The sequence below is a fragment of the Anoplophora glabripennis genome, unplaced genomic scaffold (genome assembly GCF_000390285.2).
Source record: "Anoplophora glabripennis isolate ALB-LARVAE unplaced genomic scaffold, Agla_2.0 scaffold814, whole genome shotgun sequence".
Lineage (NCBI taxonomy): Eukaryota > Metazoa > Arthropoda > Insecta > Coleoptera > Cerambycidae > Anoplophora > Anoplophora glabripennis.
In genome coordinates, this window is record NW_019416908.1 from 35,259 (window position 1) to 48,319 (window position 13,061).

At 33.8% G+C, this 13,061-nt stretch overlaps 2 protein-coding genes across 3 annotated transcripts in view; one reads left to right on the top strand and one right to left on the bottom strand.

Moving 5' to 3' along the window:
- LOC111692011 overlaps positions 1-903 on the top strand; it is an 11,111-nt gene extending 10,208 nt beyond the window's left edge. Inside the window, exon 4 of the mRNA XM_023455668.1 lies at positions 806-903. Within this exon, the coding sequence (XP_023311436.1) occupies positions 806-903 (98 nt within the window). The remainder of the gene's footprint in view (positions 1-805) is intronic.
- A 56-nt stretch (positions 904-959) lies between these two features.
- The window catches only part of LOC108914132 (protein HGV2), a 33,872-nt gene continuing 21,770 nt past the window's right edge, over positions 960-13,061 (bottom strand). Inside the window, exons 1-5 of one of the 2 annotated variants that reach the window (XM_018719856.1) lie at positions 9,695-9,833; positions 9,161-9,392; positions 8,865-9,077; positions 5,541-6,028; positions 960-1,964 (exon numbers count right to left, since the gene is read on the bottom strand). In XM_018719856.1, the coding sequence (XP_018575372.1) occupies positions 1,752-1,964; positions 5,541-6,028; positions 8,865-9,077; positions 9,161-9,392 (1,146 nt within the window). In that variant the 5' untranslated portion in view covers positions 9,695-9,833 and the 3' untranslated portion in view covers positions 960-1,751. Of the gene's footprint in view, positions 1,965-5,540; positions 6,029-8,864; positions 9,078-9,160; positions 9,393-9,694; positions 9,834-13,061 lie in introns of those variants that run through there. The other variant, XM_018719855.2, reaches the window with a different exon arrangement.

The window sequence follows — 13,061 nt, forward strand, 5'->3', positions numbered from 1 at the left end:
AATTTTGTACTCAACAACGCCGGGAAATTGATTTTGAAATTCTATGAAACATTCCTCAATAGAATACTTCCATATTCCATCAATCTTGCGTCCATTTCTAAAGTAGGACTCTATGATAAACACTTTTTGTTCTTGAGAAAACACCATTTTAAACGCTTTTTAAAACGAAAATATTCAAATTGATAGCGGCGATATAGCGCTTTGACAGATGACGTTTAAGTTCATTTGCTATACGCTACGCCCTACGTCCAAATTTTCAGAACCAACTTGACCACGTTTTTATTTGAACGCTCGTTATAATGTTCTGTAAATATCGAAATTTAACAAATGTGGATGTAGTGTGGACATATATTTTTTTTCGATACCTTGAAAATTCTAAAATGAAGGCATTTTTGTGGACGTAATGCGGGCGTACATTTTTTTTGATATTTAAAAAATTATTAGAAGCATGATGTTCTGTAAATATCGAAATTTAACAAATGTAAACGTAGTGTGGACATACATTTTTTGTTGATACCTCGAAAATTCTAAAATTAAGGCATTTTTGTGGATGTAATGCAGACGTACATTTTTTTTTGATACCTAAAAAATTATTATATCGAAATTTAAAAAATGTGGAACGTACGATTAGTATAGACATACGAGTACATTTTTTGTCGATAACTTGAAAATTATAATTTTTGTGGACGTAACGTTAAAATCTAACAAATTTTGTAAACAATGCAGACATTTTTTGTGGCATCTTAAACTTGTACCCGTTACTTTAATTTCCAAAATCTGACAACTTCCTTCTTACCCATTTCAGTGTTACGAGTGTTACTCACCTTGAGAATCCTGCAACTTTCCGCAAATCTCTGGTACAGAAAAAAGCTAGAGAAAGAGCTGTACGAAACGATAAACTAAGAAGACGGTGTAATGTAAATTTTGATGTAAATGTGTAGTAAATAAAACGATATGTGGAAGTAGAAATAGGTTTAATTATTTTTTCAGTTATAAAAAAGGTAACAAAAGACTAAAATCTAAAACAAAAGGACATTCACGTTTAGGGACACCCTAAAAGTTAAGGGGACGATCCGAGCACAACTTCGCAAAATTTTAAAAGTTACAACATATACAGGGTGTTGCAAATGAGGTGTAGACTTATCGCTAAATTTTTTATATAAGTGGGTCAAATCAACAAAGTGACATTTTTCCGCTAAATAATACAATAAACGGAAGAAAAATTTGAAAATTCTTTCAAGATTGTAACGATATAAGGGCTGATGATACTAGCTCTACGTTAAGAAAGTTGTAGGCTTGTTCTATTGTTTTTTTTGTTCAGTGTATACGAATTGGCAGAAAAATTGTTACTTTGGCAATTTAACTGTAACAAAGTTGATAATACCCGAAATACTTATAATTTATCCGCAAAAAAATACACGGAGATTTTGTGAAGTTGTGTCAAACAATTCCCCAGTACTCATTTTATAAGTACAGAAATGAGACAATCTGTGGTTGCCTCCGGCAAAAATCAGGACGGACACTTCATAAAATTCCCTTAAATCGCATCAAAAGCAGTTAAAAACGAAGACAAGTGCTTTAAAAGCGACGTAAAAGTAATAATCGGAGTCCTTCTCGCAAAACACATCAAATAATCTCAGTCTTCCTTTAAAATTAAAAGACAGGCCCCGTCGTATCGCTATTTTACCGAGACAACCACAAAGGACATGTTAAATAATTCCTATGTACAAGAGATAAAAAAATTAAAATCCTTAAGAAGGTACTTTTTTGGCCGGGCTGGCTTCTACGTCCTTCTCCGATTCCTCCGCTATTTCGTCCAGTTTCCGTTTGCGCTTCACGAGATGTGAAATATCCGAGGCGGGTTTGGAGGTGCTGCTGTCGGCGGAGACCGAGGACGAGGGGCCTCCCGCCGCAGAAGAGGTCGGTTTGGACTCTGCCACGGCCGACATTATCTGTTTCATGGTCTGGAAGAATTTTTAAATTGTACTTACACGCCATTACAAAGAATTATTAGATGTGCGATTAGAATAAAATCTCTTTTAATGCCAAACGGGAAATGGGAATAGAGAATTGCGTTATAAAAAAAATTTCATTAACATAAACATACGTTTAGAAACGTTAATAAAAAAGATGCGGTGAATTTTAAAAAGTCATAAAACTGCCTTATAAACTTAAATTACGAATTTTTAACAATTATATTCTACAGGGTGTCTGGGAAATTATGGGTAATTCATCAGAATTCAGTAGGCCTTGCAAAAATAACGTCACTAACACTTTTAGAGGTATTTTAGAATTATTTGTGTGTATTAAGCTACTGTTATAATTATAAAAAATAATTTTTGGATTAAAATTAGAATTTTTTTTTTAAATACAGTCAGAAATTTTTTAAGAATACTCAGTAACAGCTAAATTTTAGAGTTCTTAGTGATAATAGTATCTTCTAATATTTTCCAATAGTATACAAATTGCGATTTTTTAGTTAGTGAAGTGGCCAGCTTGAATTTTATTAAATTACATCAAAAATTTTACGACATATTTCCAAAATTTTAACACTGAATCATTGAAATCACGCCTTTTGCTATCAAAACACACGTAAAGATCACTGTCACTTTTTAACATTTAAATTTCTTAATATCTTGACTTAAAATAATAATATAGTGATCACAATGCTGGCAACGGTACATGGTCCATCTGCTTTTACATGAGAGCGAAAAAGTAAAGTAAAGAAATCTGACAAGGATGGCTATAGTGAAGACGTTTCATAATCTGAATAGTCACTTCCACTTATAACAGAGCGCATCCTATTGACTATTCAAATTATAAAACGTCTTCAATATGGCCATCCTTGTCTGTCGTACGGATTTCTATGACTTACTTTGTCATTCACGTAAAGGCAGACGGACTATGTGGATTTTCCAGCCGTGTATATATCGCAGTCAGCATTGAATTACACTGACAATATCTAGTAAACAGCCAAGTTCATTCGTTAGTAAGATCACCAGATGAACGCTGGTTTTGAACTTATTAGTTCTCATCAGCAGCTCACCACAGATCGGACAATCGACAAATATCGAATTTTATATCTTAAAAACCAATAGACGGATTTAAATGACCGAAACATATTCTTGTAGAGAATTGAACGTACCACAAAAAATGCCCCTTATCATTTTTTGATAAACCTACTCGTACAAAAGTTATTCAAATTCAAAGTTAAATTTATGTTATAATTACTCTTTTTTCTCCAATTTCAGGTAAAATGATTAAAGTTATCATGAAATATTATAAAAAAAGGCATTTAAAAGTCAAAATTGACAGGTTTATCAAGTCTTTCAGATTAATATGACTGAAAAACCCACCATTTCTGGGAAGAATCAATTAAAATCCTTTTAATACAATAACTTTAATCATTTTACCTGAAACTGGAGAAAAAAAAGTAATTATAACATAAATTTAACTTTGAATTTGAATAACTTTTGTATGAGTAGGTTTATCAAAATATGACAAGGGACATTTTTTTGTAAAACGTTCAATTCCCTACAAGAATACGTTTTGGTCATTTAAATTCGTCTAAGATATAAAATTCTGAAATTGAAAAACAATTTTTCCCATGTTATATAAATGGAAAACAGAAAATCGCGATACGCGACCTCTAAATATTAATATTAAGAGTTCCGATTTTTACAGGCATCTCTTTTCACCTCCCTGAATCTATTTCAGAGGGGATTTTGGAAAAAAAATAGTCGATTTTTTTTAATCAGCCTAATTACTCAAAAAAGCATTACTTTGTACCTATCGATAAAAAATGTAATGTTTGCTACATATTGGGGATGTACTTTAGTGCTGGATAAGGGTATGCGACTCGTGAAGCAGTTTTTCCCACAATATAAATTAAAAAGTTTATTTCACCTACTGCGGAATAGGGCCTACTTTCATAACAGCTACAGATTAGTAGGTAATTTTTTTCCAGTAGGTACAAAGTATGCACTGCTTTGTGCTAGTAGGCGTTGAGCAGCAATGACAATTAACATGTGACAATCAGTTTGTAGGTTATATGTCACCCACTGTAGAACTATGAACTTGGTTAAGAAAAAGCAAAGAACGAATATTTAAGTTCCAATGAACAAAAACTGTCAAAATAAAAACAAAGCAAATGAAAGTATGTCAATAAATGAGGAAAAAACAGAACTATTCACTTTTTCATTGAAGAATTTTTGTCGATTTGAAAATTAAGAAACGGCTGGTTAATATTGTTAGTTCCAGTATTTAAACGTTGAAGTTTAATCAAAAAGGAAAATGATAATTTCTTAGCAAAATTTTTAAGGTGGTTATGAGGGTAAAAAAAAAAATTCATATTTGTTTTTACATCAAAAATTTTTAAACAAAAAATTGCCGCAACCAACAAAATCCAGCTGTGACAAAAAATATTGAATAAGCAAAGAAAAATCAACTTTTTTCATAGAATAGCTATCTTGAAAATCAGAAAAAAAGTTTGTTCAATATTATTAACTTCATATTTTCACAATAACAAAAACACCAAAGAAATTTAATCTCAATGAAAAATGAGTGGCAAAATTTCGAATATGGCCAAGTCAGTACAACAATATTTCTTTGTATTTTTATATTTATTTTGTACACTCCATTTGAACCACCTAAATCCAGTTCCAACAAAAATCATCGTAGTAATTTCGAAAATCAAAAAAAAAATCTTAGCTTCAAAAATTTACAAAACATTTTGGGAGTTAGTTTCAAAGAACAATGTGTATTTGTTGGCAAAAATTTTGAATTTGACCGAGACTTATAAAACATTAATTTTTTATATATTTATTTGTGTTCGCTCAAGAATTTGGATAGACAAAAAATTACGCAAATGTGAATCAACTAAATTCAATGATGACAAAAAAAAGTTAAAAAATCAAAGAAATAACAATTTTTTCGAAATCGTTATAGATATTTTGAAAATTAGAAAAAAAAGACCGATTATTATTAATTTCAATATATACATCAATAAAAACATTTCGGACGTTAATTTCACAGAAAAACGAAAATTTGTTGGCAAAATTCTGAATTCGGCTAAGAGAAAGTAAAAAAAAAATATTTTTCTTAAAATTTTCCTACCAACTTTTTAAAACATGTATAAATTCTTAGAATTCTTAATTTGTAAAAAGGAGAGACAAAACAACACTGCTGAAACATAAACGGGACACACAGGGTGAGGCAAAATAAAATTTCACACGAATATCACATAATTTTATTAAAAAGAATTGGAATGCAATTACAAAAAAAAAAAAAAAAAAAGCAACTACTACAAAAACAATTTAAGGACAACTAAAAGCGTTTATAAAAGAGCAACGAGTATGAAATCAGTCTCAAAGTGCAACCAATCCCAAAACGAGGGATCAGATGTGGATTTTATCCAAAGCGCTCTCGATCGTGGGCTTTCTCTTAACCTCGATCCGGTTGACTTCGTCCGGATCGACATTAACGAACTTTGCCTTGCCAACAAACTCCGTAATACTGGTCCTTATATCACACTGACATACCTCGTCCTTGTAGCTCTTCATATCAGCGATCTTCTCCTCGATATCCGGCACGAGGCCCTTTATCTCCTCGATTTCTTCCGCGACTTCGTCCTTCCCGTCTCCCGCCTTCTCCAGGTTATTTATCCTGTTCTGCAAGTACCGTAGGGACGACTGGAAGCTCTCCACGGCCTCGTCTATTTGGGTGTCGGTGGAATAGGCGACACCCAACTTGTAGAACGTCTCCGCCACGGTTCTGCTGTCGTCGGGGAAGAGCTCCTTCTGCATCCTGAGGCCCTCCTTGATGTCGTTTATGGCCGATTCGAAGTTCTCGCTCTCCAGCGACACCTCGCCGAGAATGACGAGGGTTTCGGCGAGGTTCTTCTTGCCGTCCTCGCCGCGTTTCTTGTAGATCGTTTTGGCCAGTTCCAGGACCTCCCAGGCCACCTGGAGGTCCGTGGGCTCGTCTTCGGCGTCGGCGTTTTCCTCTACACCGTCTGCCGAGGTAGACGCTAGAAAAAAAGTACAAATCCTCTTGAATTATAGCAGAAAATTCATGTAAAAGATGGTTAAATTGCATAAATATCGTCTAAAGTTATTTATTTGGGGCCTACGTACTTGGTGCTCATCATAGGCTTACATTGCATTTCCATAGCCTTAGCTAGGAATCCTCGACTTGCCCTTGTTGTTCTAGAGCTAGGTTCTGTAGAGGAGGGCCCACTATCAGAACCTCTAGGCCTGTCCTGATATTCATTTCGGTTCAATTGTCGATTCTAAATTCACTACGAACAGAAATAGGACTGAGAAGCGGTCTTAGAACCAACATTATGAACCGAAATAAACATCAGAAGGAGTCTAGAGGTTTTGATAGCAGGTCTGCCCACAGAGACTAGCCCAAGAACAACGAGCAGGACATATATTCCCAGCTAAAATCAGGAAAGTGTTGAAAGTCTATAACTGGTGGCGATCAGGTCCAAAGGCCATGGCATAACAGCCCCGAACAAATATAGTACTTGTAGTACTAGTAGTTTAGTGGCAAAACACCCGAGAAAAAAAAATTAATTCGCAATAGTCACAATTTTACATTTGGTATATTTTTTGGTCAAGTTTTAGACCAACTTTAAAAAAAATTAGAGGTATGTTATATAAAAATTGTAGAAAAAATTAAAAGCTGAAAATTGGTAAACAAGTTAAAATTGATAAACATTTCTCTCAGGCATTTTTCGAAATTTTGGGACAATTTAATTTTCCACTTTTTTTTTTTTAAGTGTTTCCAAAAATAAATTCTAGAAATTTTCCTAATATTGTCTAGTTTGTGGCATAATTTTAGTTTTTTTTTTTTGTTTATTTGGGATTTTTGCCACTTGTGAAATATAAATAATTAATAAAACAAATAAAATAGTTCAATAGAAATGTCACACTATATTTATGACATTTTTTACAAGTTACAATAAATTGGCCAAATTTAAAACTATACCAAATTTTAGAATAAAAATCAAAGGTTTCTGATTCAAAATTCAGTACAAAGAATGTAGGGCCGTATTTCTGAGGACTTTTTTTCCTATAAACGTGAATCCAAAATACATTTTAAAATTTTTCACTGTAAATAGTTACAAAATTTGAAAATACGGTGTGCATTTAACTCTTCATCAGCCAATATCTCGGAAACAGTTAGTCTGAGACATTTCGACAAAGTATACCTTTTTTGTTTAAAATTAACAGGGGTATAAACACATTAATACGAAACGTCAGTGTACAGGGTAGCAAAAAAAGTTAGGGCCACTTTAATTCAAGCATACCCTTATAGGTGGCACCCTCTACAAGCAGCGTCAAAAGCTGTGACATATTTAAATTTACCATCTTAAAAAACCCCCATGCCCCAAGTTTTATGCGTACTTTCAAATCTTTTTGAAAATTATTCCTAAAAAATCGAAAAAACTTTGACACCCTGTATATCGAAAACTAAGTATTTGTGGACTCACGTTTATGGAAAAAAAGTCTTATTTTAACCTCGAAAATATGCCACTAAATTCTTTGTACTGAATTTTAAGTCACCCTGTATAATAATAACAAAAACAAATTATTAAAGAGCTGAAAATTGGTAAAGAATTAAAATTGATAAACGACATTTATCTCGGACGTTTTCCAGAATTTTGTTCATTTCATTTCCTACACTTTTTTAAACTGGCAAATTTGACAAATAGAATAGAGAGATTACTTTTCTGCACGTCATTCGATATTACTTTTTTATTCAAAAATGATAGCAAAGTAATTTTTTTTGAAATTGATTCGAGAAAGTATTACAATATTGTCTGAAGTAATTTATTCGTGACATAATTTTAGATTTTTCATTGTTTATGTGCCACCTGTGAAAAATAATTAATTAGTCAAACAAACTCCTGCTTCATATCCTAGTAATGTTTTTATTTATTTGTCGTTTTTTAATGAAAAATTTTTGGTTAAATAGTTTCACAAGAATAACCTGATCTGATCCTGATGGCACTGATCCTTTTGGCACAAGGATTTGTTTAATTAATTTTTTTATTTTTTTAAATATCCAAATAAACAGAAAAAATGTCACAATTCAAACTGACCAATTTATTGGTCAAATTGGTTTTCCGCTAAATGGACAAAACAAAAACACAACTCCTGTCGAATAAAACAAACTTTTCGCAAACTTTTTGAAGACTGGCGTGTTTTATGATAGTTGAAGTTTCATTTTGTTTTTCGGTCACATCAAAAGGTTTCGAAGTGTTTTGAAGAATAAAATAATCTCTAAATGTTTTTATTGAAAAAATGTGTTCTGACTTCCTCGCGACAACCAGTGGAAAAGGATTCGAAAACAAAAACAAAACTCGAACAAAATGTAGCCCGCTTGATGGAAACAAGAATTTTGCGTTTGTTTCAGTTTTGTTTTTGTTTTTCAGGTTCTAGAAAACACAAACACAACACAAACTCAACTGTCCGTTTAGTGGAAAACCACCATAAGATTATTACTTTTAGAATAAAATTTAGTGGTTTGCTTATATAACTGGAAAAAAATTATAGAAGGCAGAAAATTAGAAAATGAATAAACAATATTTTTAATATCTCGTTTTTTTTTCAATTTTTAGAAATAATTTCATTTCCCACACTGTTTTAAACTGCCAAATTTGTTAGATATAAAAAATCGCACAATTACTTTTGAATTAATTTTTAAAGAAAAACCACAGAATTGAAAGAAAGTCAAAAATCAATAATCAAATAAAACATTTTCCCCAAATAACGCACCTTTCTTGGTATCACCATATTTGATTGACTATAAAACCGATAAAACATCATTAAACGGCAAAATTTAACTTGGCCTACCTGAAGGTTCGCAGTCTTTCTCGTCCCCATTGGATTCAACATTTGTATCTGCTTCACTACTACTACCCTCCTTTTTTTCTTCGCTAGACGAGACAGTTCCATTGGCTTCGGCATTTTCGGTTACCTCTTTTTCATCCCCTCCCTCAGTCTCCCTGTTTTCCACCTCCTCTTCGTCTTCTTCATCAGATTCGTCTTTATTTCGAACAGCATCGCCTAAAAATAAAATCATATGTTTGTGCAAGAACAACCATCAGTATTTTTTTATAATAACACTTTGTACGGTCCCTGACAGTTACCTAAGGCCTCCGAATCTTCCCTGGACAATCCCAACAGCGCTTTTCCATAGTAAAGGTAAACGTCGGCCAAAGAATCGTGCAAATCATCCCCGTGTTCCGCCACCAGGAGTTCACTGGCTTTGCTTAGAGCAGCAACTGCAGACGTGTAGTCTTGCAAGACGTAAGCCCGAATGCCTTGCCCCAGGAGTTCCTTCGGGTTGGTGTTATCGCTGCTTACTACTACGTCAGCCATCTGAAAAAGAAAGAGATGTTAATACATGCAAAAGAATTATTTTTAAAGGTTTTAACACTTTACTAACATATTTTGGTGGTTACAAAATGATCTTTAACAGCAATTAAAGAATTCGTTGCAGCAACAAAATTGTAAAAACGATAAAACATGTGTTATACAAATTTTATAAGCTTATATTTGACAGTGTAAACAAAATTTCGTTCAGATATCACATTTTAATAAACGTTAACATGGTACAGAGTAAAAATACTGCTACTGAATAAAATAATCATAACCTAGAGCTTGAAAAATGTAAGTCGTACCTTCGTCTTCCAACAATAGCCTACCTACTATTATCAAGGAGGCAGTTTTTACACTGTCTCATAAAAAAATGAAATAAACAAAGCACTAGCAAGCAAGGCAACTAAAATGATTGTTGTCCCCGCGACTACGGCATCGTTGAGCGTTGAGCGATCGCTCATGCGCCTCGAAACTGTTTTGATTTTGATTAACGACTTCTGACAGTGGTATGAGCGTGGAAAACGCATTCATCACGATTAATATTAGGCCAGAGTCGTACGGCACGGACAAGCTGAAAAATAATATAATATATTTCGACTGTCCCTCGTAAATTTGGAAAGTATTACATGATTTATTCCCCCTTCACGTCAACGTGAAAAGTTAATAGTCTAGATGATTTATATTTATATTTTCTACACAAAAACGGGCTTGCCATTTCCTTCAAAGGGAATATCTGACACTTTTCTTCCCCCGCCTTGATAAACAAAAACGTTATTTTATTTTATGGCATCCTCTGGCAGTGGTTAAAGTCACGTTCTTGTGTAAGGGATAATCCGGTGAGACGTTGATTCTTTAGTGTCAAAAATAATGGACGCATGTTTCAAAATGAATTTGCAATTTGTAAATCAATATTGTGCTTAAAATTGAATGGAGTAACCAACGGTAATTTTATCGATGTTTAATACTCTTCTATCAGCGAAATATTAAGTTAAGAGGTTACATATTTAAAAAAATTTTTAAAGCTATACTTTAGTCTTGAAAAACTTTTTCCCATATTTATTTAGCCATACCCATATACAGGTCTGGTCGAACTAAACGTGGCGCTCAGTTGAAGAATGCGCATGCGGGCAAACGGCGCACAAACACAGCCGCACTGGGCGACCGACCATAAATTTCAGTTGTTGACAAATTGCCTAGCAGTGCAGTGCAGCAATGCGGAATTACTTTATTGTTGATTATTTTTTATTTAATAACTTTTCCAACCTAAACTAACAAACTTTCCTCATCCTTTCCTGGCAAGGATATGTTCATACCTTCCCGTTCCCTTGGTTCTTGTCGAGCAGTAATATATTTTAATGAAAATGTAAATGGTTTTTGATGCCACAACCAAAATTTACCATCAATATAATAAAATTGTTTGAGGACATAAACTATTAAAATATGTTGTTGGCCGAATGAACTTATAATAGAAATTTTCTACACATTATATACAAATTATTATTATTTTTTACCTTTAGCAGAAAATTTTTTTTAGGCACGCCTATGAAAATCATTAAATTTTCTTGCAAGGCGTTTTTATACAAATTCAACTGACTTCGGAAACGTATTTATTTAAATTAAAATACGTTGTCGTAAAGTATCATTATTCTTTGGCATTTCGTGGCCCCACGTTGGGCGCCATGTCGTAGAATATGACTTGTTATATCTTTCAGCGGCATGTTAAGGTGGTGTTTTGCACCTCCATATCTGTGTTACTGAGTTGACCGACAGTACCGAGATCCTTGTGTTTTGTCTGCGACGCCGGAGGGTTACGGAATGATCGAACGTCTCCCTCTTCATGCCAATCTCAATGGACACTCTATTTTTTGTACCACTTACACACAAATATGCTTTTGTTTTTGTGAGCCTCCTTATGTTACACTTTGCACTTTATATTGGTTCCGGGTCACTAATGTTTATGAGGTCTCCTGACAGTACTTGAAAGCTTGAAGAGCCTCTATCCCCCAGGATCTTCGCCGAAGGAACCGGGCAATGCCCAAATTTTTAACACAGTTTTGAATTTCATAAAAATTGTGAGATTATTGATATTTTCCAATAAATGAATGTATTTATCCACTTCTTATTTGTGGAAGGGCGAAATGGGCGGTGACTATTAGACGCCTTCATTATAACCATCTTTCTCTATCGCACGGATTTCTATGACTTACTTTATCGCTCTCACGTAACGGCTGATGAACCATGGGAACTTTCCTACCCTGTATAATGCAAATGCAAAAATTTGAAGGGCACTGGTGTATTAGCCAGGTCCCTAATTAATAAACTGCAGGGTTGAGGTTCCAATACACTCCAAGCTGAAAAACTGTCGTCTTAGAATGGTGACCGTCTCCGAAGGGTTATTGATCTGTAAATGATTTTGGTTACTGTTGATCCGAAGGCCTTGCTAAATCTGAATTTCGTAAAATTTGGACTCATTTTAATTTTCAAAAATCCGGAACTGAGATGAACATTTTCGCGTCTTTATGCGCTGTCGGCAATGCCATAGCGATCAGTAGCGTTTGTTAGCAACGTCTGTTACGGTTGATGATGCTTGGCGACAAACGTCTTACACTAACCTTTGACTGTCTACTAACTCTGGCTACAAATAACCTATACTAATGCAGACAATTAAAGGGTCAAAACAATTTCCGAAATTTTCCGTGATTTTTTAGTGTTTTTAGGTGAAACGATCGTATCGAGAATTAAGCATTTTGAATATTTAAGATTCTAGTTTTTAGATCTTTCGGTTGAAATTTTTTAGGAGCTACGGTTCGGAAAAAATTTTTTTCAGCTAAGCCATTGCATGGGCCAGATAGCTTGTTTATTCAGCTTCAATTACCTTTTTTTTTAATTCCGATACGACCATTTTTCATCGAAATATCCGACTTTTAATGGAAAAGGATACTTTTGTCTTCAATTATCGATCTCATCGACGAATGGTCGTACAAAGAATTGAAGGACAGTTACGAAAACTGGAATAAATTTCCTATCACATGCTGCCACAACTTTTCGGGAACAAAATTTTTTCCATCCTTTACACGAATTTTAAAAACCAGGAAAAAAGGGTAATTTATGTTTTTTTAGAAAATTGACGGCTAAATTAGAAATATTCACGAAATGACTAATATTAAGCATGGCTTTTACAGTTCGATATACCTAGATCTAGAAGTTTCATCTCGACCTAGACAAGGGGTCATCCATAAATTACGTCACACGTAAATGGGGAGGGAGGGTATCACCGAAATGTGACAATGTGTGACAAGGGGCAGGGGGGGTCAAAAGTTTTGTGACGTCACATGTTAAAATTTAAAATACTAAAACGCGAAATTTAGATGTGAATAAAAAACTATAAAAATCTACGAACTTGATCTATATTTATTAATAATTTAGCATTCTCGCTATCTGAAATATTGGACTTTATGTTGAATTTATTAGATTATTTAATAAAAAAAGTAAAAAATGAAAATAGCTGTTTTCTCTCGATTATTTTTAAATACATGCCCAAATTTAAAAAATGTGTGACGTCACATCAGGAGGGGGGATTATAAAAATGTGACAACCTGTGACAAGGACGGGGGGAGGGGTTCAAAAGTCCTAAAATTCGTGTGACGTAATTTATGGATGGCCCCTTAC